Source organism: Cornus florida, unplaced genomic scaffold (assembly GCF_030987335.1).
Source record: "Cornus florida cultivar Cherokee Brave unplaced genomic scaffold, ASM3098733v1 CherokeeBrave_3.0.0_Hap2_Chr08, whole genome shotgun sequence".
NCBI classification, from domain to species: Eukaryota; Viridiplantae; Streptophyta; class Magnoliopsida; order Cornales; family Cornaceae; genus Cornus; species Cornus florida.
In genome coordinates this window covers 32388777-32416245 of record NW_026775578.1, presented here as the reverse complement: position 1 = coordinate 32416245, position 27469 = coordinate 32388777, and the positions used below count along the sequence as shown (strand labels likewise).

The following is a 27469-nucleotide window of genomic DNA, read 5'->3' as shown; positions in this document are numbered from 1 at the left end:
GGCCGGCACTCCAATGGTGCCATTCGAGGTGACGTCCCTTTGTTTTGCAGGTAAACGCCATCGTTCCGAGTTGTGAGGATTTATGCATCAACAGTTGGCGCCGTCTGTGGGAACGATTAGTTCTCTGAAGAAATAATTATCCCGATGCGACTTGGCTCGGACGACAAGACGAAAGTTTCCGATCATGGAAACCATCCCAAAGTCATCAGTTGACAACGGGTTTCCATGTTCTTATATAAGAACGGGACTCTACATCTTGATTACCCGTCCATCATACTGCGGGCAAAACAGTGGGTTGCGTGATGCCACCCAGTGTACGATGACAATAATCAAAATTTGGCACGTCGACCCAAGTCGTCCAATATGGTGTTTTCCATCTACCGATGCTTGGTCCCCTCACTACTAAGGTTTGGTCGTCTAAGACCAGACGCTATCTCATATCGGGCAGCAGCCAATTACCAAGGCCTGATCGTTGAAGACTAAGACCTGGTCCTTCTGCACCTACATAAATGGGTAGGTCTCCACCCATCAAGAAGATCACCACCAACAAGGGGGTCTCTGCCTACTAGTAAAGCCTCTACTACTAAGGATGTCTTTAGCAACGGAGTCTCATTACTCCATCCATTCGTGTAATCAGGGTGGCCTTCTACACCCAAGAATGTATCGAGGCCTTCAGGTCCAAGGAGTTCAATGTCCCTCAAGATCCTATGAGGTCTGTATTCCCAAGGAGGTTCCTAAGTTAAGGGCGATTGTTGGACCCAACGAGGTACTGGCCACTAGACCGTCATCTAGTATTGGCCACCAGACGGTTATCTGTCAGCCGTTGGGTACCAGGCCCCTATCCACCAAGCATCAAGCTAGTCGCTGGACGCTAAGCCTCCACCTACCAGACGACAGTTATAACCTCTCTTCCCTTGCGGGAATTGCCTATCAACTTCAGACACCTCGTCTGTTGTATAAACGTCCATAGAATGGGTCATCACCCAAGATCCCAGCATCGGGGACTGAATTGTGGATCACACGATATCAATCGTCGATCTACATATGATGACAAGGTTTAGAAGATTGACGAACCTTGGTGCATCGAGCTAGTCGGGTTTTCAGTCTCTTTCTTTTAGCAACCCCTCGGGGGCACTAGTCGTCTAAGATCGGTGCTCGATCTTCCGAAACCATAACCAGGTAAGTCTCTACACACCGGGAAGGGTACAACCCTTGGTTATCATAAATCAAGGCTTGGTTATCCAAAATCAAGGCCTAGTCAACCAAGATTAAGAATTAATTGCCCAAAGTCTACAAAGGCTCGGTCATCCAAGATCAGTGCTCGGTCACCCCAAGTTTGGTCATCAGAGACCAAGACCAGGGCCTAACTGACAAAAGTATGGTCATCAGAGATCAAGACTTAACCTACAAAGGTCAGGTCAAAAAACAATCCTCCCCCTCACGTGTTATACCTATGTGGTAATTAATTCCCTTAAGAAAGGGACGAGCTGAGTTAAGCTCGTAAAACCTAATTCCCTTACTAAAGGGACGAGCTGAGTGAAGCTCGTAAAATTTATTCCCTTACTAAAAGGACGGGCTGAATGAATCTCGTAATCAATATCTCCGTACTATAAGGGATAGTAAATAAATGTCCTGTACTATAAGGACCCGAACTGAATGAATCCCGTAATTAATATCCCCGTACTATAAGGGATAATAAATAAAAATTCCTTACTAAAGGGGACGAGCTGAGTAAAGCTCGTAAAATTTAATTCCCTTATTAAAGGAGTGACGACCTAAGTGAAACTTGTCCAATTTATTCCCTTACCAAGGGAAGAGTACCCAATGGTACCAAAAAGAATACTCAGGGGCAGAGTATCCAAGGGTATCAAAAATAGTATCCAGGGGCAGAGTACCCAAATGTACTAAAAATAGTACCCGCGAGGAGATTACCCAAAGGTACTAAAAATAGTACCCGAGGGAAGAATTCCCAGGGCAAAAAAAAAAAAAAAAAAATCTTCTACTGTTCACATGAACAGTACCCGCGGGAATAGTACCTGCGGGGTACTGTTCCAGGGCAAGGGGAAAAAAAAAAAAAAACTTCTACTGTTCACATGAACAGTACCCCGCGGGGTACTATTCCAGGGTAAGGGGAAAAAATAAATAAATAAATAAAAATCTACTGTTCACATGAACAGTACCCATGGGAATAATACCCGCGGGGTACTATTCCAGGGCAAGGGAGGAAAAAATAAATAAATAAATAAATAAATTTACATTCCCAAAGCTAGACGAGCAAGTTTGGGAATGTGGGGCAATTGATAGGGAAAAATAACCTACCTTGACCAGCCGCCAGACCTCTTCGACATATTTCATTATCAGAGATAAAGATTTCCATCGGATAAGAATGATGACATTTCTTATCTAGGATAATGAATGACGAGGTGGTTCAACAGGGTGAGGATAACTTTGGCATAATTTGAGAAAGTCAAAGGAGTAAATCATATCCCCGACAAATCTGGCAACAGATGATCTCCTCTGATCTCGCACAAGCAAATCTCCCGCGGGACCAATTTGATTACGATCGACAACCATAAATAGGGCATCATGCCGTTAAAGAAGGTACGAAAAAAAACCCCTAAACAGAATATACATAATTATTATGTAATACGATTACAAGTACTAACTTGATCGTCAGAGGGTTCTTGGCCGGCACCCCAACGGTGCCATTCGAGATGACGTCCTTTTGTTTTGCAGGTAAATGCCATCGTTTCGAGTTGTGAGGATTTACGCATCAACACTAAGGATAAGATATAGAATTGTAAATTTTATTAAATTTAAAATAAATAAATAAATAACGTTATGCATTATGGTACTTGCCAACTGAAACGTGTATGTTTATTATTTGTTGTTGTAAGAAGAAAAATAATAATAAATAAAAAACATTAGTTACATATACATTTGACATTATGCTACTTTGGAAATCGTTGTAGCGTTTTAAAATGGATCCAAAAAAATCGTTGGATCGTTTAAAAATGGATCCAAAAAATAAGAGAATCGCACTTTGAAATTTAGATGATGCTATGTGAAATTCTAGTAGAAAAATGATAATAGAACCATTATGATATATGTTTGAGTGTCTTAGAAAAATGATAATAGAACCATTGTGATACGTGTTTTGGAGAAAATGTGCATCATGATCACCTACATTTTTCAAGGCGTTGCCTTCAATATTCTGACCGTGTATAGAAACATGATCTTTCAATTTTCTAGGGCACACAGCCAATGACAGTATGAGAAAGTCTTCCAATGTCTAACATTTACAAATAAATTTTGTGGCTATTATTGTTTGAACATCTCAATCGGGCATCAAAGTTCTGAATCTTACCCCAAAATAACTAAATTTGACTGACATGGATGCTAACATCTTTTATCACAATCCCAACAATCAAAATTCTCATCTCTAGCGCTGAGTATGCATACAATTAACCTGAATAATTGTATATTTCGGAGGAGATGTTTCGCTAGCTATGCCTGCAGTATGCTATTTGTCCCCAAGTAAGAGTGCCTTTATGATAGCCCCACTCATTCCATCCGCATATGGAAACAAATGTCCAGCACCCGGTAATTCATGGTAGTGAATCCACGGAAGCTTTGTGACAATATAGCGCTGCAGTGTGACAGGCACGAGACCATCTTCATCGCCTTGCCATAGATGCACAGAGCCTTCACTGTCAGCGAAAGGTTCCTTGAGATCCATAGGATCAAACTCCCATCTCCCAAATCCGACCATCATGTCACGATAGATAGACTCGAAGTCTCCTTGCTGAGTTGCATATGCCTGGTCATCACAACCAACAAATAACAAATTCTGAATCAAGCCTGAGATTTTTATAAAATGTTCTAGGCTTTGAACATATGTTCATGAAGAGCACCAATGTCAAACTCAATAATATTTCAGAACTCCAACGTGCGAGACACTCAATTGTATCATGAAATTGATTAAATGAAATAGATTTTCAGTGTTGAAAAATATAATGCCATGCACATACAGTATTATTCATGATACAACAACGGCAAAAATTAGTACCTTGTGCATTTGTTGCCTCCCAGCAAACTTAAGAGCAAGTTCTATATCTTGCCGACAGAATTTAGGCCTCCCTGTTGCAACACTAGAGGCAGGAAACCATTTCTGAGTGTTCCACCAATAGGTCAGCCAAGGGGCATAGTGAGTGACCCGAAGTGCCCATTGGTCCTGTGGAAATTGTTGGCAGTAGGCTTCTTTAGATAAATTCGCAGGGAAGCCAGGCCACCAATAGTTGATAACCGGAGCAATTAGGGTTGCTCCTGCTAGACTGTCAGTATGCAAAATATCCGACATGAGACAGATACATGATCCCTCTCATATAACTCAAGAAATTATAATCTGTTCTCAACCTATGCTAATGAAATTTGTTTCTGATATATATTTTTTTCCATCTAATTTGTGATAAATTCCCTAATAATTCTAGAATTTAGATTTACTTCAAACACCGAAAGTCAACAGGTTACTAAATATGTCACAAGGTGAAGTAGAGAAGCTTGGCCACATCTTACCGGTGAGGGATGTACTTGAGGCAGCCCCAAACCACCTGTCCTCCCATTGAAAACCCAATTACATAAAATTTGGACCCGAGCTCCAACTGATCAGCTAGCTCTTCTAAATCCAGAGCTACACTCTTTCTGGTTTGTTTTGGATCTGGATCACTTTCTCCATAACCTGGTCTATCGAAAGACACAAAATACACCCCTAACTCTTCTACTATTTCCTGGCAAAAAAACATAAAAAAAAAAAAAAAACAAAAAAAAAAAAAAACAAGTCAACATTGATTAAATCCAATGCAGGAAGAAACAAAATAATCAATTGAACGACTTATCCATAAAACTACCGATGTTGTAATTGCTGCATCATGTCTGCTTAAGCCAAAGCCATGAACTAAGATGATTTTATATGTGGCTATTTCTTTTGGGACACCATGCTCCTTATAGGCCAAATGTCTTCCATCCCTAAGCTTAATTCTAGGTGCTGCGATGGGTGGACCTTCTGAGGAGCCACAGATGTTGGGCGGCAGAGGGCGGGTGGTCTGATATGCCCATCCTAGAAACCCAATCAACAAGATTGCTATAATTCTCTTCAACATCCCGGAAAAAAATATTCAAATGCCCTGTGAAAAGCAGTGCAATGACTGGAAATGATTACTAAATATAAAGCTTCAGAACAAAGTAACAAGGCTTTCTTCTATTGGTATAAAATTGGCCTGATTGAGCTTCTATCCTGTGTCTAATATCAACATCCGATACATTTTCCCGCAAAAATAGCAAAGGACATCAAATACATTCAAAATGGCCTTGAAAAATAAAAATAAAAAAAGGATCTATAGCATAGCAATTCTCACTGCTTAGACATATGAATTTCAAACCCAAATCCAATTCATTCCCATGAGAACAAAATAAGAGAGAGGAAGACAAAACAGAAAACAATAAAACAATGGCACATATTGAAATTCCTTGAAATCATTTCATTAGCTTTATCATAGCATCTAAAGAATTATTTTTAGTGACGAACAAAACAGAGTCATTCGATAAGGGGGTCCTCATTTCTACTGTTTCACGAATAATTAACAATATGCTCCTAAACAAGAACAAAATGGGGTGTTGATTCAATGCGAAGGCTGAGCACAATGGAAAGAATTCAATTCCATAAGGAGTTCCCAGCAATACCATTTTCATGTCAGTTCTGTATCAATATCATGTTCATCAAAATTGGACTAAATACGGAGCAAAAAAAAAAAAACAAAACATAAATTATAGTATTGCGAAGGATTTACTTACCAAAAAAAAAAAAAAAAAGTATGGCTAAGGATATACTATACAGAATGCCATGATTTCGTTAAACTTATACCATAGATACAGTTTCACACACACACACACACACACACAGAGAACCTGTAAAAATTTCAAAGCAGTTGTTTTCGGTGTGAAACTGAGTAGAAGCAGCTGCTACCTTCCAGCTGATTCAGTCTCCAACCCATTCTTATGGTAACACATATATAGAAAGTACTTTTTCTATTTCACAATTTTTTATATTTATAGTTATAAAATTAAAAACTTAATGCATCTTATGTTATGCATATATTTTTGAATTTTTTTCTTTGAAAAGTATTTCACAATTTGTATAGTTCTAAATGGGACTGTTGTTTTAAATTTTATGAATAAAACTGACAATGATGAGGACGTGGCAATAATTATTAACTTCACAAGTTTTCACAAATAATTTGAGAATTCAACAAATACTATAAGTAATAATAGTTTTTTTATTTTTATAATTATTACTTTTGACATTGAAATTAGATTGAGAACTAACAATTTCACTAGTGATGTTGATTGTTCACCAAAATATTAGTCACCTTTTGATAGGTAAGAAAAATATATACTGACCAAGAAGAGTTGGAACTTCCAAGATAAATAAATAAATAAAACATTTTATATATTTTAAGGATTAAAATAATATATAAATCAACATGGCTTTAAACAAAGTAGGTGGTAGGCAGCACGGTGGATTGAATTTTGAGAGCACTATTTCGTCTACTTTTTTTCCATTAATGTTGTGTTGGTGGCCTAATCTCAACAAGCACAATGAAGTCTAGGAAGTTGGGTTCTTGAGTCTCTTGACCTTTTAGGCCTCAAACTTGATTACGAAATGAATTGGTACAATCATTGCCAAAAATAGTTAAATCAAATGTGAAGATGGTTGTTATATGACTAAATTACACCATCACTTTTGGGATTTTCAATATTTTTAATAGATGTAATCGAAATCAAAGGATAATAATAGAACTCTAGAGGTTTCCAACTAGAGTAATGCAAAATATCCTAAAATTATTTACATGTTATGATATCATAAATTATCATACCCAAAAAATAAAAATAAAAATTCATGTATTTAAAAAACCCGCAGTCCCACCAAGTTGGATATTCCATAAAGCCCCTTTCCCAATTCTACATTTTCTCGTTGAAATTCAAGTGAATTGATTAATGATCAGACACTTTAAAACCCTATAGAGATAGGTACCCTAATTAAATAGGCCACTTTAAGGACTCATTTATGAATTTCGGTGATGTGCACGGAAAAATGATGACCACCAATTTCCTTCCTACCTGTTATACTACCTATGACAATGTTTTACATCACAGACTAGAAACTCAAATGTTTTACCACAACATTTTAGCTCTAAAGTAACAATTGCATATTTTTTAAGTAATCAAAGATGTATATAAATAAATACATACATATACATATAGATACATATATATTAACATTGACCCTTGAACGAATCATATACATAATTCTCCCATGTATTCATTTATATTGTTTTCTCTCTTTTTTTTTTTTTAATTATTTTTTAGTGTGAATGACCAGGCGCCCAGCCGCCTACGAAATGTAGATGTCAAAGATGCATATGGGCACCAATGTCGACATCTGACAAAGGACGTTATTTATGGGGGCATGCAAGGGCTTACTATAGCCACATTAAACCTCCCGGGTGGGTGAAATTCATCGCTATTAATGATAAATTTCATACATTATGACAAAATTTACCAATAGTTATAAACTTCACCCACCGAATGAAACTGCAGATTTCTCTCGATGGAGAGAGGATTTATGCCGACAAAACCCCAGAGAAGGTTCTTCAAAATTTTCAACTTCACACCTACCTCATGTCACATGTTTCACGTAGACTTGGTCGAAATGGAGGTCGACAGTTCGAACCTTGATCAGAGCATTAATGGGTGTGTAACCCATCTGGAAAAAAATAAAATAAAAAATTACATTATAAAACTAATCAATAATTGGGATAGTCTCCAATAATCAAATCAGGTATTTTACAATTTGATTAAATAATGGCTGAGGTACATTTTTAGATACAACACGGGCAGCACAAAATGTACAAACCCTGTAACTCTTTTAACCGTATTGAAGAAAGAAAGTGGCAATCAATCATATCACTTCCCACTACTTTCTATAGACTGGCTCCACAAATATTATCATCTGCATAAACCATCGATAATCATGGTCTTCATTCCTAAATCTCAGGCTGGCTTGGGGTTGTCCAGCATCTGCTCCTTTTGAAACCAGAAGTTTACAAGAAAAGAGTCCAGGACAATCTAAACCATGAACTTTTTTCATGTCAGCTAAAATTTAAGTTAAACAAGACAGATGAGAGGAAACTCAAATAACCTGATTCAGATGTGCTGCGACACAAGGAAGAACCAGCAAACCAGATTCACCGAATGCACCACCAAGCTGATCCACAACTGCTACCATCACAGGCAGGGTTTTCTACAAAAGCATGCAATATATCAAGCCCCAATGATTGCCCAATAATAAATTTAGAAGGGTTCTAAGCAACTTAACAGATGATGTTATTTTCAAGAAATTTTCACACAACCCCCTTCCTTTTTGTCGCACTAAAAAAATGACAAATATATTAGTCCATTGCTGCACTGATTTCTAATTAATTTCTCCTCATAGAAACGACATACATGTTTGCAGTACTGCATTATAATTTAAATTTTGGAATATAAGCACAAAGAAAATCATGTCTTACCTGGCTTGCAACAAGTACAAGAGCAACAGCATTTTTTTTCTTTGCAAAAACTGATTTATTACCACCGGATACAGCGGAGAGGCTCTGTACTGCTAAAGCATTAAATGCTAACAGGATGAGATGCAGGAGTCTGCAAAACAGGATGACAATCCTGTTAGATGATGCTAGTTTATCAATGCCCTATAAGTTAACAGTGCCACAAATGCAAGTGAATGATCAGACACAAATTCTTGATCTATTCCACGGTACAACCTTCATTGTAAATGATATTACCATATTACATTATTCTAAGCAGAAGCCAACTTAAAAATCTATGATCATTCTATGGTGACTATAACCTAAATATATGAATAACTAGCGGTTGACAGTTTAATAAAAAAATCCATACCTTCTAATTTCAGGATTGACATCACTTTTAAACAGTGTTGTCAAACTTGCGCCTTTAATATAAAATATGGATCCTTTAATAGTAATTTAATTTAAATAAATAGCTGAAATCCTGTCAGTATTTAGAATCCCATCCAAAGAGTGTTGAGAGATGAAAATTTATGAGCACACTTAAATTAATTACAACTACGTATGCAACTTTAATAAATATATCAATATATAAATTGGGAAAGTTGGATCACATTCTCAGACCTGAAGTGATATGCAAGAAACTATCATCATCATAATATAAGCATCAGAGACACCGTAAGTTCGATAGAACTTTTTTCAAAAGTAAGAAATTCACAGTGAAAAACATACGCTCCCATTCCAACAGCTACAAGAAAAACTGCAGGCTTGACCATTAACAGCAATGACCTCGATCTGCTCACTTGTATCCATGGCACCTGAGCAATCAAAGAAAGTTCTAAAATACAGAATGGCTTCCAAACAGCCAAAAAGCCCCCATAACTAGAAAATAATGAATATTTGAATTTGGTTCTTTAAGAACCATCTCATAAATCAAATACAATTTCTACAGTTCTTGACCGTGGTTTACAAGATACTAGCAATTTTCTTCCTAAAAAACCTTCTATTGAAGTGCAACAGTATTGAAAAAGATCTGAGCAGTGATTTATGAAAGATCTAAAATAAATTTGATGTGATTATATAGATAACGAAAAGATATATGAACATAATTTATAATTTATAATCCATAACATTGAAATAACAATCACTTGGTATATGCAGGCAAGTATATAGGCAAAAATATTGTGATACTATAAGCATACCGGAGGGTAATGTTTCAAACAGTAAGTTGCAATTGTGTCATTGAATAATCCATCTTTGTCTTAGGCAGGCCAATTATTTGGTGCAACAAAAGTCCAGAGCCCAAATTTCAGTTTAATAAGCATGTTATTAGACCTATCTTAGTAGTTTGTTTCATGGGTTTTGGTGTTTCTCTTAGACCTATTAGAGTAACTGAATAAGTATCGATTAACTTAAACCTTCGATCAATCCCACAACTCCAGCATAGTTTATTTCCTCTCAATTATTCTCCCTAATTAGTTTTATGCCTAAATAAAAATGGAAATTTATTTACTTTTTTAAGTGTTGCAGGTTGGTAGATTCCACCCCCTAAAGAAATTATGGTTCCCAAAATTGTTATGTACCATTGTACCTTAAGGAGCAAAGGGTCATGATATTTGATGTGAATTTTGGCTTCCTAATACCATGCAGCATTCTCAATAGCATGATGTTACACCATAAATTGACAAAAGGAATAGTCTGTTTTGCAGCACTTCTTTAAAATCCAAGAACCGAAAAAAATAATCTCTCCGGGTCTTGCCACTCTACATGCGTATGTTCCAATATCTTGACCCTTTGCTCCTGATAAGTGGTGTGGATCTTCAGGTTTTGCCACTCTATGACATGCAGAGGGTCCGCTTGAACTCCCAAGTCTTAAGCATAAGAAACATTAAATTCTCGTGTCCCTTGATATTGCAAGACGACTTGCTACTACTACTATTTTTTCGAGGATCTCAAATGCGCGTCAAATCTCAACTCAGCTTTGCCATCTCTAAGAAATTAGTGATTATCTTCATATGTCACCTCAAAAAGAAGACAGTCCCCAGTTGGAACACAAAGAGTCAGTGTGCCAATCCACATAACTCTATTGATGACTTTGTAGAGTATTATTACTTTGGAGAGTATAAATTAGATGGTATGTACTTAGTTGGATGCTAAAATCAAGGTTCTTAGAACTGACTGACAATGGGATGGAGTATTCTGAAGGTGCTTTTCAAGCATATCAAGCTGATAATGGAATTGTTCATCAAACTAGTTGTGTAATACTCCAGCACAGAATGATGTGGACGAACAGCAGAATCGCCATCTTTTTGAAGTAGCTTGCTCTTTACTATTCAGTATGGGTCTTCCTAAGACTTTCTGGGTGATGTTCTCATCGCTGTATACCTCATTAATTGTATGCCTCTGAGAGCTCTTGACTTTAAGGTTACCATTGAGTTACTTCAAGGTCGTGGAATCATTCATCCCATTCCTCCATGAGTTTTTGGATGTGTGTGTTTTATTAATGATCACCAACAGTCTAGAGGGAAACTTGATCCCAAGGCAGTAAAATGTGTGTTTATTGGATACTCGGCAACACAAAAAGGGATATAAGTGCTACCATCCTCCTAAGAAAACTTTTGTTAGCTTGGATGTCACTTTTCATGAGTCTGAGCGCTATTTTCTTCCTTAAAAACCATCTCTTCAAGGGGAGAAGGTGAAGGAAGAGAGATTTTTTCCTTCTTATGCTTACATTCTTATTCTTGTTCAAAGCTTAAGCTCAGGAGGAATTTGCAACTATCCATAATAAGGGAGAGCAAGGTAAAGGACAAGCTGATTATAGGAGATCGGGTAAGCACATTAATTATTTAAATTTCTCATTATATTAGTAAAATAGCATTTTATTATTTTTGTGCATACTTTATGAAAATTAAATTTTTTTTATAAAGGTGATCAGTTCTTTACGCTAGATATTCTTAGCGAGCCAGAAGTTTCACGAGGGAAAGGGTCTTTAAACTTACTTTTTGTGAACCTGAAGTTTCGCATTGACTCGCGGCCTTAAGTCGTTTACACTCGGCACTCTTTGCGAGCCTGAAGTTTCGCAAAGCAGTGTAAAAATAAGTTTTTTTAATTCATTTCATGTAACCATAGGCTTCTCTTTTATCCATGAAATTATTTAAAAGATTAATATAGTAATTGATATTTTCACGAGAATAAAGACTTTGTTTTCATTCTGAGAATAATTACTATTGTTGTCTTCTATTTTAACCATTTAGCAAACATGCATGTAGGAAAGCAATATTGTATTCTTTTACTTTAAAAAAAAAAAAAAAAAGGCAAGAGTTGGAGAGTTCAAGTCCTACTTAGGGCACAAATATGTGTCCAGTACTTATCAAAGCCTGACAAACAAAAAAGCAATCTACACTGCACCGAAGCACAAAATATACAGACTCAAAAAATTCCCACAGGGTAGCTAAGTTGGCATAAAGTCTTTGGGCACAACGCAGAGGTGTTGCCTTCAAATCCTTATGGAATTAACATTGGTTCAGGGGTGATTAAGGATATCCTATGGATTAGTCCCGCACCCGAAGAGGGTAGGGACAGCCCCCAATACCAAGAAAAAGAAAACATATTAGACATGAACAAGAAAATGTACTATTATAAATGCAGCTTATATATAACAAAATTGTAGAGAAAACCAAGATTTAGGTCTTACTAAACTGAGGAGGACTGCACTCATCACTGACAAAAGCTTACGGTTATGATCAGCAAAGTCTGCAACCCCTGCAATTCAGGTATAATCAGGTCCAACACCAGATGCTGTATTTATTGGCAACTGAAAGGCATTTTTAACTGCTGGCGTCTTATACCACAGTTGGTAGATTATTTGGAAAATGATACTCAATATATTGTACATGTAAATTTATCTTATTTACATAATACCTAATATATTGTATATGTAAATTTATCTTATAGACATAATATAATATCTACAATACTCTATGTTACACACACACATATGTATGTATATATGTGTATGTATCACCAATGTTAGCTTTGATGTATGATACAATCCATGTGATAGATAGAATGCATACAACACATGCATTGTTTGAGTAATTTTAACAATTTAACCAAATTTGACATCAACACTCAGTCCAAGGCACGATTTGAAAGTATGGTTGATAAGGAAACACCCATTCAATCTTTTGGATCACCCAAATGTGATGCAAATGTGCAGAACAATTTGTTGTGACATTCCAAAACAAAGAAAGAACCCTTAAATTAATCTTTAAGAGAGCTCATAGTGGCAAATTGTGGTCCTAATAAATTGCCATAGATTAATTACTTTTACAATCTGTAATTTCTAGGGTTCAAGTGTTTATTCCTTTCTACATAAAGAGGGGCCCACAAAATTTTAATAAGACATGGAGAATATGGAACACTCACCTTTGAAGGATTCTCGAAAGACCTGTTGATCAAAAGGCATAAATTAAACATGGAAATTAAACACCACAGGGCAGACAGATATCCCCTGTGCCCCCCTGCCCCCAAAACACACAAAAAAAAGAGGGAGAAAAAAAAAAAAAAGGCCTCAGAATTATAGGCCTCGTACAATAATATGATCTTACTCCCACATTAAAGGCCTCCTCTACAAGCATATATTCATGTCAAAGAGTATCAAAATCACTTTTTAGACTGCTATTATACACCTTGAATAGTTAGAACATGTTGTACGGTTGATATATATATATATATATATATACGCGCGTGCACACACACACACACATATATATACACAGAGAGAGAGAAGTAAAAGACTGGCATTACAGCATTTGAATGCAGTGATGGATCTACTTGCTACGAAAATACTTTTCTTTATAAGTGAGACATACAAGATGGTAGTGTCAATTTCCAAATGGAACATTCAAAATGATAAACAGCCTAGATGCATTTCACTCTCATTTATGCCCTTTTCATATTTTAAAAGACCTAAAAATTCTGTAAAACTAGACAATAGAACTCAACTGTCAATATTTATCAAAAATTTAGAAAATAAAACTCTAACATCATTAGAATTCCAAGATTAGCAGTATAAAATTTTAGAACTTAAATACTTAGTTAGAGGCATTTGGAAAGCTTTTTTTATCATAACAGAGAAGATTAGTAAGAATTAGTCAGATGGTCATTTCCCGGAAGCAGTAAGCACTGAAAAAGAAGGCCAAAAGTTTTGCATATTTCAAAAGGAAATTTTTTTTATTACCAGTGTAGTGAAGATCATAATCCATGCAAAAATAGTGTGCCACAAGCTTTAGAGCACTAATGAGGGATTGGTTCTTTAGTTTTAGACAACCAATGTAGTTAATGCCACTTTATGGCACAATCTAAAAAGATTTCAGGGAATGGGCTATCCAACAATGGCCAAGATGGTGAAAGGCGACCATGCACTTGCTAGTCGCTACTGCATGGCTTTCTAGCTTGCAGACACTGAAAGATAGCACTCATATCATTCGGGTTCCACTCCAAGTTAATACCAATTTTGAATGAATATTGAAACATGTCAAAGATGGTGTTAGTGTGATACAGAGCAAGCGTCAGGGGGTAACGCCAATACTTTATCTGCTTGTAATTAAGGCTTACCTCAGGGATGTTACTGCAAGTAACCCAAAAATTTACTTGGAATAAATCCATTGAAAGCACCCACATACTGAATTCCAACAGATGTTGTATTAACCCAGTTTGATCCAACCATCGTTGAAGTCCCAAACAAACTGAGATTTAAACAGTAAATAAATCCTGTCTGTTTTTCTCATGCGAAACAGGCAAAGAACCGGACCCCAGCCGATTTGGAGGTCATGTAGTTTGAACTAGAATCCAGGGTTGGGATTTTCCCACACAATTTCCATATTTTGTCCGGGCAGAATGAGAGCGTCAAAAGCTGGCACCACAAACAAATTTTCTCAATCTCCCAAATTTAAGATGTTTTCAGACCGTCTCCATGTCTTGGCCAGTAAGGATCTTCTCAACTGCCTATTGATTAACTGTCATCCAAGATCTAGATTTTAGAAGCAAAAGGTCCGTCATTTTTGCCAGCAACCTGCTGGAGAAGCTTTGGAAAGAAATTAAAAAATATGGTGAAATGAGGATTCACTGGGAATTCCAAAATGAATGCTATTTGTTTAACTCAGCTTTCAAAAACTTTTAACTTACTACAGCTTGCTAAGGATTTTTTTTCCTGTTTATTTACCTAATAATAACTTAGACTATGGGCATCCGAGTTTTATGTGGCCTCTGCCACCAACAATGAATAAAAAAGGGATGTGTCCCACTACAAAAATTCAATGCCACATATAGATGTAGTTAGGTTACTTGAGCTACCTAAATTTCTTTAAAATAAAAATTATTCAATGAGATCCCCTAAATGCAAAAACAAAACTAATATGAGCTAAAACGGTTTTTGCTGGAAACGATGACATCACAGAAGCTTTCATATTCGAAGGCAAAATTATCTGTGTATAATTTATATAGAGGAAACAGTAGTATTACCTTCCCCAAGATCAGAGGGACTAAGAGAGTGAGAAGAAGGCTTCTGAACAACTGCTCAGTCGGAAAAGATATACCAACTCCAGCAGCTAAGAACTTCGAGACAGAAAAAGGCACCTAAAAGGAAGAGTTACTTTCAGCATGCACTTACTGATTAAATTGAAAAAAGAAAAAGAAAGAAAATAAAGGGGGGGGGGGGAGGAAAAAAAAGAACTCCAAGCTTAATCTGACAAACCTGGAAAAATAAATTATGTGAAAGAAAAAAGAAAAGAAATCTCAGGCTTGTCAAATTACTCACGCCTGCGCGTGCCTAGAGAGAGAGAGAGAGAGAGAGAGAGAACTGATCATAATAAGCTGCTTCCTGTTCACAAATAGTCTTTTAACAAAAATAGACACATGGATGAAGAAACAAAATGAAAACTGGCATGCCATCCTTCAGGGCACGGGCACACATCAGGTAAGAGCTAGAAAACAATTTTCCACAATGTGATAGGTAAAACAATTTTTTTTTTCAATAACAGTATGGAGAGGAATTCTGTTTGAAATCCACGTCCTAATTATAAAAGATGAGAAGTTTCTGTAAAGAAATGTGTACAACTGTACATATATATATATGGATAGATATACACACATACAAACACAGAGAAGAAGTGTTAAACTGCTCCCTGGTGTCTAGGGAGTGTTTGTTATCCACCACAGAGAATCTAAATTCTGTAAGCTACTGAAACTCAGTGACTTACAATCAAGATTCCTAACAGATTAGATATAACCGTCATTGCAAGAGCAAGGGCAGAATTCCCTCCAGCAAGCTGCATTTCAAAATTTCAAAGTTGCAGTCAAACTGACAACCATCTAACTTCTGGTCCACTATTATATTAAAAAACCAAAATTGTGTAAAAACATAATTAGAGGAAAATTCAGGGGAACTAACATACCCGAGTCAGTGCCACTCCACTTGATAATGTTGTAGGCATACAGCTAAATAGAGCCAATCCTGTACGAACCAGGAAAACTATAAAAAAAAATTTCAAAGGCATCTGCAGAAAAATGCAAATGACTGCTAAGTCCATATGATGGACTGCCACCCTTTTCCCAGCCAATGTCATTCAAGAAAGACTTGAAAAGTCCCGCATCATTTCATTTCCTTTTATATTTTTCTAAGCGAGGGGGAAAGGAGTGGATTAGTGCATTTTCTACCACTCTTATGTCGGAAAGCATTAAAGACAAGTTTGCCTCCAATTACTGAGAGGTGCACTTGAGGTTTAGACATAATATGTTTGATAGTGGCACCAAAACCAAATAGAAAGCCAAGTCTATGATTAAAGAAACTACCAATAAAACTATCCCAAACTCCTCGTTTAGAAATAAGTAACATGAAGCCTGTAATGGACAAAACTGGGCAGCTAAACCGCACGGGGGACAACAGACCAGTGCAGTTTTGTTTAGGGGTGCACAAAAGAACCGTAGAACCGGAACCGGAACTGGAACCGTGAGAACTGGAACCAAAATTCCGGTTCTCACGGTTCCGGTTCCGGTTCCTAATATAAGGAACCGTTGAGTTTCGGTTCGGTTCTGGTTCCGATCTCACGGTTCGGTTCTTGAACCGGAAAATATATATATATATTTTATATTTTATTTTTAGGGCAAATCATTTCAGTGGCTCTCCCCAATCGGCTCCATCTCTATTTTTTTGAGTCTTTTTGCCCTAGATCTGAGCCTCACCTACCCAGTCGCCTCCAATCTCCATCTCTATTCTCTCGACTCTGAACTTCGAAACTTGCCCTCTCTATCTCTGCAACTGTAAACTACAAAATCTACAAGAATCAGTAGTTCAAAACCCATATATTTCAGATCTGTCTGCAAGAATCAAAAATTCAAAACCCATACCCGCATATCATTTCAGATTGTTCAAAAAATCAAAACCCATATCTTTCAGTTTCCATCGCCTGCTGTTCAGTTTAGGTTCGCAAGCTTCAGCCGTCTCTCAACTCTCAAGCTTGCCCCTCTCTCTCTCTCTGCAACTGCTAAACTTGCCCTCTCTCTCTCTCTGCAAGTGTAAACTACAAAATCTACAAGAATCAGAAGTTCAAAACCTATATATTTCAGATCTGCTGCAAGAATCAAAAGTTCAAAACCCATATCGCCATATCATTTCAGATTGTTCAAAAAATCAAAACCCATATCTTTCAGTTTCCATCGCCCGCTGTCCAGTTCGTGTTCGCAAGCTTCAGCCGCTGTCTGAACTCATGGCTAACGGTTCTCATGGAACCGAACTGGTTCTCCGGTTCGGTTCTAATCTATACGGTTCAGGTTCCGGTTCAGTTTTTTAGGAACCGTTGTGAACCGTTCCGGTTCCGACTGGAACCGTAAAGAACCAAACCGTGTGCACCCCTAGTTTTGTTGACAAAAGCCAGCTGCTTTAGCTAGGAACTGCTTGACCCAGAAAATTCTAAAAGAACCAGACTTGTTTTAGTTAGAATGTCCAAAAGACATTTATGAGCAGCCTATGATTAGATATTCTTGCCAAAAAATAAAAAATAAAAAACATCATTACAAGTCCTTTTTATAATTAAAAAAATAAAAATAAAAATAAAAATAAAAAGAAAGGAAAGCTAGTAAAGACTGAAAATACATAATTTATAAAATACTCAACCTAAGACCAAAAATGGAAATCTAAAGTCCCACTCAGCCGTTTCAAAGAGTCACAAAATTAAGATTACAAGCTTAGCGGCACATGCATAAATCAGTGTCCAGAAACAGAACTCTATTCATCTCGCCTGCAATAATCTACGACACGAGCTCTACTACAAAACAAAGTACCACAACCTCAAGCAAAGCGAGAGGACAATTACAAGCACTCCTACAGTACCAAACCACCACGACCCCAAGCAAGCTAAATACCATATCAGTAGCACCAAAGGGACCAAAGTATATATCATCTTCTCTACCTTCTTTTTTAATACATCTTGAGATTGTCCTTCAATACTTCCAATAATTTGCCAAAAAATAAATAAAAAAGGAATGCTATGACTCTCCCCCCCCCCCCCCCCCCCCCCCCCAACAACAAACATGGCATAACATTCTCTTTCGAATATCAAACAAAATACTACAAAGATGTATTTCAGGTTCTCATACCACCAAACAGAAGGATAAGTTCAGGATTATAAAAGGACCATAATTCCTTCAGTTAAAACCAAATATGATAAAAGATACTCCAATGGCACATTGTCTGGACTCTGATGGTCCAAAGCCAGAACCTTATGCTTTCTCACATTGTTCACCTTCCTCGGGTATCTCCAACTATGATTTCTTTTAACAAGTATCCCTCCCTAAAACGATCCTTAAAATGCTTATGAGCTGACTCAACCAAACTAGCCAACCTTCTGGAATATTTCCAACTTCCCAATTCAAAGTGGGTATCATCGCACCATTTAAAAAAAGAATTAATTTAGCCTAGATTTATTAAAAAGATGAAGGTCAAGAAACAAACTACCCTCTCAATCAAAGCTACAAAACACTACAAAGGCAACTCCCATCGTCGTACCAGTGACAAATTCTTGAGGTTGTAGCTGAAGTAGCAAAATAAGCCTTGAAAAGAAGGGGGTGAAAAACAAAATAGATCCCTGCACTGACAAGAAGAGAAACCATTAAATTTATTATCAAGAAAGAGAGATGGGAGTAGGAAAAGAAGAAAAGAATTAACATATTAACACATATATCAGTATTCATGAACATTGAAACATCCAATACTGATCAATCAGTAATATTTGAGAGCACCGCAACCAAAGGGGGAAAAAGTTCCATTGAAGCCTGTTGCTTGTAAGACGGGGGAGCTCTTTTCTGTTCTATTTACTTCCAGATGCCCATAGGTGATGCAATTCGTTTATTTGTGTGCGTGCATTACAAATAAAGTACCTGACAATGACTATAGCCAGGAAATACACTTATATTTGGACAGAATGCCTCATTGCAATTATATAGTCCATTTGGGAGAAAAATGTTTTTGTTGAATAAATAAATTCCTGGATGCAACAGAGTGTGTATATGATTATTAGTGTACAACTTTCTAATGCTCACGCATTGCCATTTCGGTGCAGGGCATGTAAGTAGTCTCCACTCTTTATATAGCCTGGAATCAGAGTTATTCGTATTCTTTTTGTTTCTCTCTCTCTCTCTCTCTCTCTCTCTCTCTCAGTTATTCTTGATTCATTTCTTTACTCTCTCTCTCACGCACACACACAGACTGGAGACTACCTATTTAGACTCAAAAGGACATAAAATAATTGAGGACTCACTGAACTGGTTTCAGCCTAATATCTTAGGTAGCATCAATGAGAATAATTGCTCAGACAAGGATGGAAACATTAAAGAGTGAAAGTAACAAGCATGATCGGTAAAAAGTCAGCCCAGTGGATGAGGTTCCCAATAACAAGCATGAAGATAAGCAAATAAACAAACCGAAATTCAATTGAATGAAGAAAAATCGTACGTGAACCTTCCCTCCCTTCCTCTCCAGGACAAGCACAAAAAACCTTGGCATTTAAAAAGTCTGGGCACAAGGCCACAATTATAGAACTCATCTAAGACAAGTGATAGTTATCATTTCATGCAATGTCACCCCATTGGTGCATCAACCATATGAAAGCAAGCTTATGTTACAGAGGATCTCAGTTTCTTGATGTTCCATTTTACATTGTCGCGTACCACAATAAGATGTTTAATTTACTCACTTTTATCATATTTTAAAACTAAATAAATGAAAAAGAAGAAGACACTAGCATAATTAAGCTCCTTACTTCATAAGATCCTGGGCAAGGAAGAATTATAAGAGAAGTTAGCTGAATCTAAAGTTCCACGCTCAATAAGATCCTGGCCTTTAAGTAATGGAAAATATATATAAGAGTGTATTACAATACAAAGTAAAAATGGAAATGCTACAGAAGAAGGATAAAGTGTGACAAATTTACAATACTGGTAGAATATCCAAAACTAAATTTATGGCACACCAGGTGACAAATGACAAGGGTCCAAACTAAAGTTGATAACATGTTTTGCCATATCTGACAAATGAAAACATGTGAGTGTGTGTCCCATGGAATAAAAATGAATGCAAGAGCTCAGACCCTTGAGGTCTTGAGTTGAACTCCAACTGGTAGCCTATGTAGCATGTAGAAGCTGAAGGAAACTATATCAATTGAATTACTGGGAAAACCTTTTGAAAGTGGAAAACTCTGAGAATTCGACAACTCTTGTTGAAATTGTGCAGCTTTTAAAAATTTCATGCATATAGACATGCGCACAGACCCACACGCACGCGCACACAGACACACAGGACTCAACAACTCTATAACACAAAACTTTCTTCAGTCTTTCTTATGGTTAGAAGATAAGGAGTTGTGTTGAATAATAATTCCAATTCAACAAAGAAGCATCACATAAGACACAAAAACCATGTCATGACATTATAAAAACCAGAAATTGGATGCATGAAATAGGAAGAATGGTTATAATTGTCTATTAATCTATTTAAAAAAAGAACCTATGAACAGAGAGCTAGGGAGTTAGTATCAGTAAAAACAGACGAAGAATCAAACATGCTCCCTCCATAAGAAAAAAGGATAAGAAGATGGAAATAAAAGCGGAGAATGAACCTACAAAATTGCATTTAAGATATTCGAAGTCATACTAGCCCAAAAATTCCAACTGGCCATGCTTCAGCGGCTGCACCAATTTCCTCACTACGCAACGTCAATCCTGTATCAAGAAAAAGGTAAAGATAGCACCACAATATGTATATATACATAGCAGATAACAATTTACTAATTTGAGAAACTTACCTGAAAGAATAAATATCCCAAAAGTGCTAAATTTTGACAGAGAAAAGCTATCAGCAAGACAACCAAGACTAGGATTTGCAAGCCCTAACGTTACTCCACTGACAAGAGCTGTAGATGACATTAGACAAATAAACCAACTTAACAAATGAATGAGATATATAAAGTTATAAACCAAAGAGTAGCACTGAAAATTAGACCGTCTCAAATATAAATTTTTTTGAAGGGAATTAAGAATAAGCTAAATAGAAATAACATTGGTCATATCAAAAGATAAATCTCTAGGCAACTCAACAAAGAATATATTACAATCACTTGAGGGGTCATCTACAATGTCCCTTACAGCCTATCTGAAATATGTATGGGCTACGACCAAACCAACAACCCATTCACAAGCACAGCCAAAGCACACACACTCTCCGCCTCGCCCCAACACCTACAATCAAAACCATATCATTGGTTTGGAACAATCATAGGGCTCCTTGCACATCAACTCCACTCAACTAAACAAACTTTCTGGCAACTACTTGAGGTCAGCTATGTGGATTATATTTTGTCACTCTGCTTTACGTAAGCCCATAATTTCACTTATATTTCAACATCATAAATCTTCTTTTTTTCTTTTTCCTTTTTGTCTTAAATCATATTAGATTTGATCTTCCACTTCCCTTATCGTTACCCATAATGTGGACCATGTAACAATTCCTCATTACATTGGTGAAGTTCATGACATTGTTGCACATGGCCAAAACTTCTTAGTCAAGTTTATCTCATTTTATCTCCAATGAATGCCAATTCAACTATTTCATGAATGTAAGCATTTCTAGTTTTATCCTTCCACGTCTTGTCTCACATCCATCTCAAAATCTGCATTTCAACCACGCTCATTTTATGAACATGTAATTCATTATCTGGCCCACATTCTATCCCAAAGTTGGTCTCATGACCTTTTTAGAGAATATACCTTCTAGTTCTAGAGAGATGCATTGATCACACAATATAATAGAAGCACTTCTTCATTTAACTCATCTGGCTTTAATTCTATACGTAACATCATCTCCATTCCCTTCCTCTTTGTGAATGATGGATCCCGAGTCAAGAAAATAATCACTTTTTATATCTCTTGAATCTCAATAGTCACTACATGTCCACTTGTATTTCTAGTTTCTTTTGACTTACGTTCCATGCATATTCAATTTTAGTCCAACTTATCTTAAACTCCCTGATTTTAGAGCTCTCCAAAAGTTGTATTTTACCCTTCTTTAGTTTCATCAATCAAAGAAATATCATCAACAAATAGCATACATCATGGAACCTCATTCTACAAGTCTTGTGTCAACTTGTCCTAAACAAGGAAAAAGGAAAAGAAAAAAAAAATGTCTTGAATCTTGAATTCTTCTCGTCATTCATTTCTTCTCTTCCTTTCTCTTTTCCTTCATCTACTTGTTATTCTAGAAGAACTAATTTACAAATTTAATCTAAAACAGAACAAAGCTAATTAGTGTAGGGTCAACCTTTTTCTGACTTCTGGGGATTAATTTTGATGAATGCACTCTATTTTAGTACAGTGCTGCAAAAGAACTAATATGGACCCCTGGTTGGTAAAAGTAGAGCTCAGCTCAAAATAACAGCTCGGTCAGACAGTGATCTGCTCAGACTAGTACACATTTGTTCCAAGTTGTTGACCCCTTTCAGTTATTTTTAACTCAACTAGAATGAGGTATTGTGGGTAAATTATATGTCAGGAGTCCTTAATCTCTAGTTTCTGCTTCTATTTGGGTTGTAGTGAGCACAGAAATACTATAGAAATCCTGGATGCCTGAAATTTGTAGTCAAGGATAATTGTTTTCATCAAATACAATTTGCACACATATGTGAGCAGTACAGGTAAGTTGTACTTTATATTTTATATTTGATTTCCACCTAGCATGTGATTTAATTGGAGAATAATGGTATGAATCACTAACTGCTTATTAGAGCTCTACTGAATCAATTTCTAAAAAGGTTTTCCATGTTTAAAGGATCAACAATGGATCCAAAACTTCATTAGATCTTCAATTTCCAATTCTTTAGTCTCCATATTTCCATAAGAATAGTTGTTTGGAGATCCGGAATAAATAATATTAGGTCAAGACTCAAGAGTCGTGACTAAAGTGCATTCTTAAATAACTCCATGCTGATTCAAGTATTTGTGAGTGTTTTTAACTACGCATTTATGCTCACCAGTTGGATTGGCTTCTCTTTATGTTCATTATTGTGATCCAACAAAGATCACATCTAGATGGTCATAAGAATGTGTTTATATTGTTAAAATGCCGGTTTAGCTTCATACTAATTGATAAGCAATTGAAATCCTTTTACTATCTTTTTATTTTTCCTTCTTTTGCGGATCTACTAGAAGTTGGCAACAAATTCCTTTTTAGCAAGTGTATCAATTGGTATGCCCCACCTCCTTTTCACCCCTCATGGAATTTGGAGGAAAACAAAAAAATCAAAAACAAAAGCAGGAACAAAAAATAATAATAATAAACAAATAAATAAGTGAAAATAAGCCTAATCCCAATAATTGTACATGCATCTAATCCCCAATATTCTATATGTATATGTTTATAGTAAATAAATCCTATTCACTAAGCAAATCTGAAACAAAGAAATCAAAAGAAACATTGAACTTACTTACCCAAAAGTAAAAATATTTAAAAAAGAAAAGAAAACACAGAACATGGGCCCAAGAAATATATATGATTACCTAATGGAAGAAAATTGTTTGAAGCAAACTTCAGCAACGGCTTCGCCCATTTCAAATCCATCGAAGAACCAGAAACTTGAGGAGATTGGTCTCCATCACTACCCAACTGAAATACAATACAAATAACCAATTCAAGACGTTTTTCAAGTGAAATTGAATGAAAATACTGAGATTAAAGATACCTAGTGAGAAAGATTGGAAGCGACCGAACCTTGTGTGGTCGTTCGCTGGCTCTTATGCGTCTTGAAATGGGGTGAGTTTTTCGAAGAAGTGAAGAGTTGTGATTGAAATTGGCGGACCGACGTGATAAAGAAACGTGGTTTATCCGAAAATATGCATTCCGATGACGATTAGAGAATGTTACGTTCGTCGGAGTTATGAAAATTAGGGTTTGAAGTGTTCCCGCCGTTGCCATTTTAGTGTGCGTGCGTTAGTGTGTGAGAGAGAGACTCGGAGAGAGTATATGCTATCAGTTTCGTCAGGTGCAGTATGTAGCCTTTAAAAGTGAGAGACTGAAATCTGCTCCAGTGGCGCCTCTCACTCACTGGACTCTGTTTAGTGAGGAACCAAGGTTGAGATGAAACCACCTCAACCTATTTGTCACATCACTGCCTAATAGTCTTTCTTTTATCACATATACTGATACCATATACAACATATACTTATACATTATACATATAACAATATATTATATATAAAATTATTTTATTTAAGGGTAAAGTGCATTAAACCCCCTTCAACTATACCTTAATGAGCAAAAAACCCCCCTGAATTTATAAAGTAGCATAAAACCCCCCTGAAGTATGTTGTTTGGTTGCACTTTACCCCAATCCGGCAACTGGCCGATGGATTTCTACCATGTGATAGCCCATATTTCTCTAAATGACCATAAAGCCCTTATGGAATGTAAAAAGACCATAATAACCTTTAAAGACATTTGGACCCAACTAGTATCCAAACAAGCCCTAACGTTTTGTCCGTCTCCCTCATCGATCTGTGCAGTATATATCTGCCAATATATATATATATATATATATATATATATATATATATATATATATGTTGTATGTTTTACAGATGCTCGTGACCGGTCCTTTGGCATTAGAATTGAAACGATCCAAGGCATAGAAGCTTGGATTCATCCCATTTACAGAACAAGAAAATTTCAAAATTACAAAAAGATTAAAAAATCAAAACCCATTTACAGAACAAGAAGCTTGGATTCATCCTTGCCGGCCGGTCCACTCCACCGCCGCATTTCTTCCTCACGGCCGAGCCCTCGCCGGTCCATCACCGCCGTTGCATCATAGCCGACATCATCCAGAACCGAAACCGCCGAGGCCACCTTCATCCTTTCCACCGTCCGAAGCCTCCAACCCATAACCACCAGTCCACCACCACCTTCAACCAATTAAAACCATCACCGCTCTTCACCCAAAACCTCCACAGTCACCATTCTGCCCAACCAATCCACCCTAGCCAAAAAAATGAAATTGATCATGGTTTTGCCAAATTTCCCCAAATAATATTCAACCAAAAATAAAATAAAAAATAAAAAAAATCCCCAAATCACGAACTCTGTAACTGGTACGGTTTTTTGTTGCCGTCGAACCCAGAAACGGCGCCGACGAGGACAGAGAACAGCGGCGCAAGGAGTTACTGGTGAGGCGGTGAGGACGCGCTGGGTGTGGCATAAGGAGTTACGGGAGTCCATCACCGTCTGCACCTTCGACAACACTGGGATGTCAGATCTGCTTTCGTCATTTGCCGCCGTGAAGAGGTCGGCTATGAAAAGGTCGTCCGGTGAGGACTCGGCTGTGATGGTCCATCTCCGCCGCCCGGGTCTTTGCCGCCTTTACTTCTGTTCTTCGCGGGACACATGGGACATGTTGGTGATCTGGAACGCCGACGAGGACGACGGCTGCTTGCCGTCGGTGTCGCTGGTCAACGACAACATGAACGAGGTGGCGTTATAACTGGCCGGCGAGATCGACGTGCTCCCTCTCCTCTCTGTGTCTATATATATATGTATATATATATATATTATATACATATATTTATAATATATACACATATAGAGAAATAGAGAGAGGGAGATAGAAACGATGTAGTTTTGAATAAGGGTAAAATTGTCTTTTATCTTTTCCGGTGGCCTGAGTGGGCAAATTGCAAACAAGTGAAAGTTCAGGGGGGTTTTTTGTAGTTCAGGGGGGTTAGTTGCAAAACCCCCATAGTTCAAGGGGGTTTAATGCACTTTACCCTTTATTTAATTATAATTTACCTTTACCTTTTTATTAAAATTACAAATATGTCTCCGCTACTCTCCTCTCCTCTCCATCTCCATATCCGTCTGTGTCTCCGTCTCCTCTTCTTTTCAAAACTCTCAACTTGAACTGTTCTTTTTCCTTCCAATTTGGTATACGGTTATTTTCGAAAGGTGAAAGTTGTTTGCTCTGATTCTTCATGAAACTAGTATCTCTGTCTCTTGTTCTGGTTTTAGGAGAATTTTATACATTTGCGAAATTTTAAATTTGAAAATTTTCAAAATTTAATGGCTAGCTAGGATAAAATCTATAGTAAAGAAGAAAATGAAAAAACGTTCACTACGGCTACCTAAGAAACCAATGTCTAGCAATGACGCAAGAACAGAAAACGTGTCACATGAAGAACAAACCAGTGTTGGTGTTTCAGGTGGTGAGCAGGATTTGGTGAACCCACCTCCCACAGTATTCTTTATGTATAGGTAAACATTGATTATGTTTTATACGTTAATATGTAATAATTTATATCGGTACAGTTTAATATCCAAATATAAATTTATTTAAGATTTTAGGGTTTTGAAATAATTGACTAATTATATAGATTTTAGGATTTGAAATTATGAAATTGAGTTGTCGAAGTTAATTTTTTTAACCTGTTAGGAAAATATGTTGATACAATATGCAATTCATACATGATACATAGTTGTGATCATAATATATTGATCTGTCCAACTTTTATATTGTATACTGTTAGAAAAAGTAGGTGATCAAATATGCAAATCTTCTTACATATATGTTGAAAGTATTCGTGGTTTTTATTATTAATTTATGAATTGTGAAATTAAGTTGTGAAAGTTAATTTTTTTTAACGTGTTAGGAAAATATGTTGATACAATATACAATTCATACATGAAAGGGTGAATTTATAAGAAACTACCGGAAAGAGCACAGAAAACCCGACAGGTTACCGAAACTAGTAATGCATTCAGTGCACAAATGTGCTAGACTGACATGGAATGCAATGTTGGTTGTTGAGAAGGAGTCATGGATTAGGGAGTTAAAGACTATGATCTCAACTTCCGCCGATGCAAATTTTGTGCAAATTTCGCTCCTCGGAAAGCTCTCTTCGTCCCTTGGAAAACTTAACGCCTCAAAGGTTTGATCGACAATTTTGCTTTTGAATATTAATTTATTATTTTTTTTATTTGATCAAAATGTATTTGTTTGTGATTTCTAATTTTCTTTTTTCTGAAAAATTGAATTTATTCATCAGTCACATCATCAAAATGTGTTTGATTTGATCAACTGTACATGAAGTCAACTTTGACCGGCCCTTACTTTAACAAGATAGCAGAAGAGTGATTATTTAATTAAAAGTAATAAAAAATATTCAAAGGTAATTGGGACTTTTCACATTTTAGGGCTTTCTTTGTAAAACTTTGTTTACAACTAGTGACTCAA

The 27469-nt window shown here is 36.6% G+C and overlaps 2 protein-coding genes across 6 annotated transcripts; both read right to left on the bottom strand.

The window, feature by feature from the left end:
• Positions 1 to 3279: 3279 nt before the first annotated feature.
• LOC132271159 (uncharacterized) lies at positions 3280 to 7825 on the bottom strand. Of its 3 annotated transcripts, none has more exons than XM_059772452.1 (5): positions 7735 to 7825; positions 4908 to 5183; positions 4576 to 4787; positions 4070 to 4334; positions 3280 to 3820 (listed from the first exon to the last, which is right to left on the bottom strand). In XM_059772452.1, exons 2-5 carry the CDS (start codon positions 5157 to 5159, stop codon positions 3524 to 3526), a joined length of 1026 nt encoding a protein of 341 aa, XP_059628435.1. In that variant the 5' UTR covers positions 5160 to 5183; positions 7735 to 7825; the 3' UTR covers positions 3280 to 3523. The 3 variants fall into 3 exon arrangements, with proteins under 3 accessions (XP_059628435.1, XP_059628433.1, XP_059628434.1); XM_059772450.1 differs by lacking the exon at positions 7735 to 7825 and adding an exon at positions 5965 to 6112; XM_059772451.1 differs by lacking the exon at positions 7735 to 7825 and having other exon boundaries at positions 4908 to 5954.
• An 8-nt stretch (positions 7826 to 7833) lies between these two features.
• On the bottom strand, positions 7834 to 24349 carry LOC132271158 (probable sodium/metabolite cotransporter BASS4, chloroplastic). 3 transcript variants are annotated; one of them, XM_059772447.1, is made up of 14 exons: positions 23959 to 24345; positions 23748 to 23853; positions 21002 to 21109; positions 20851 to 20918; positions 18709 to 18787; positions 16100 to 16158; positions 15905 to 15973; positions 15168 to 15281; positions 13071 to 13092; positions 12337 to 12404; positions 9375 to 9460; positions 8628 to 8757; positions 8258 to 8359; positions 7834 to 8184 (listed from the first exon to the last, which is right to left on the bottom strand). In XM_059772447.1, the coding sequence occupies exons 1-14, from the start codon at positions 24160 to 24162 to the stop codon at positions 8110 to 8112; spliced, it is 1290 nt and encodes a 429-aa protein (XP_059628430.1). In that variant the 5' UTR covers positions 24163 to 24345; the 3' UTR covers positions 7834 to 8109. The 3 variants fall into 3 exon arrangements, with proteins under 3 accessions (XP_059628430.1, XP_059628432.1, XP_059628431.1); XM_059772449.1 differs by having other exon boundaries at positions 23930 to 24059; XM_059772448.1 differs by lacking the exons at positions 7834 to 8184; positions 8258 to 8359 and having other exon boundaries at positions 9267 to 9460; positions 23959 to 24349.
• Between the last annotated feature and the right edge of the window lie 3120 nt (positions 24350 to 27469).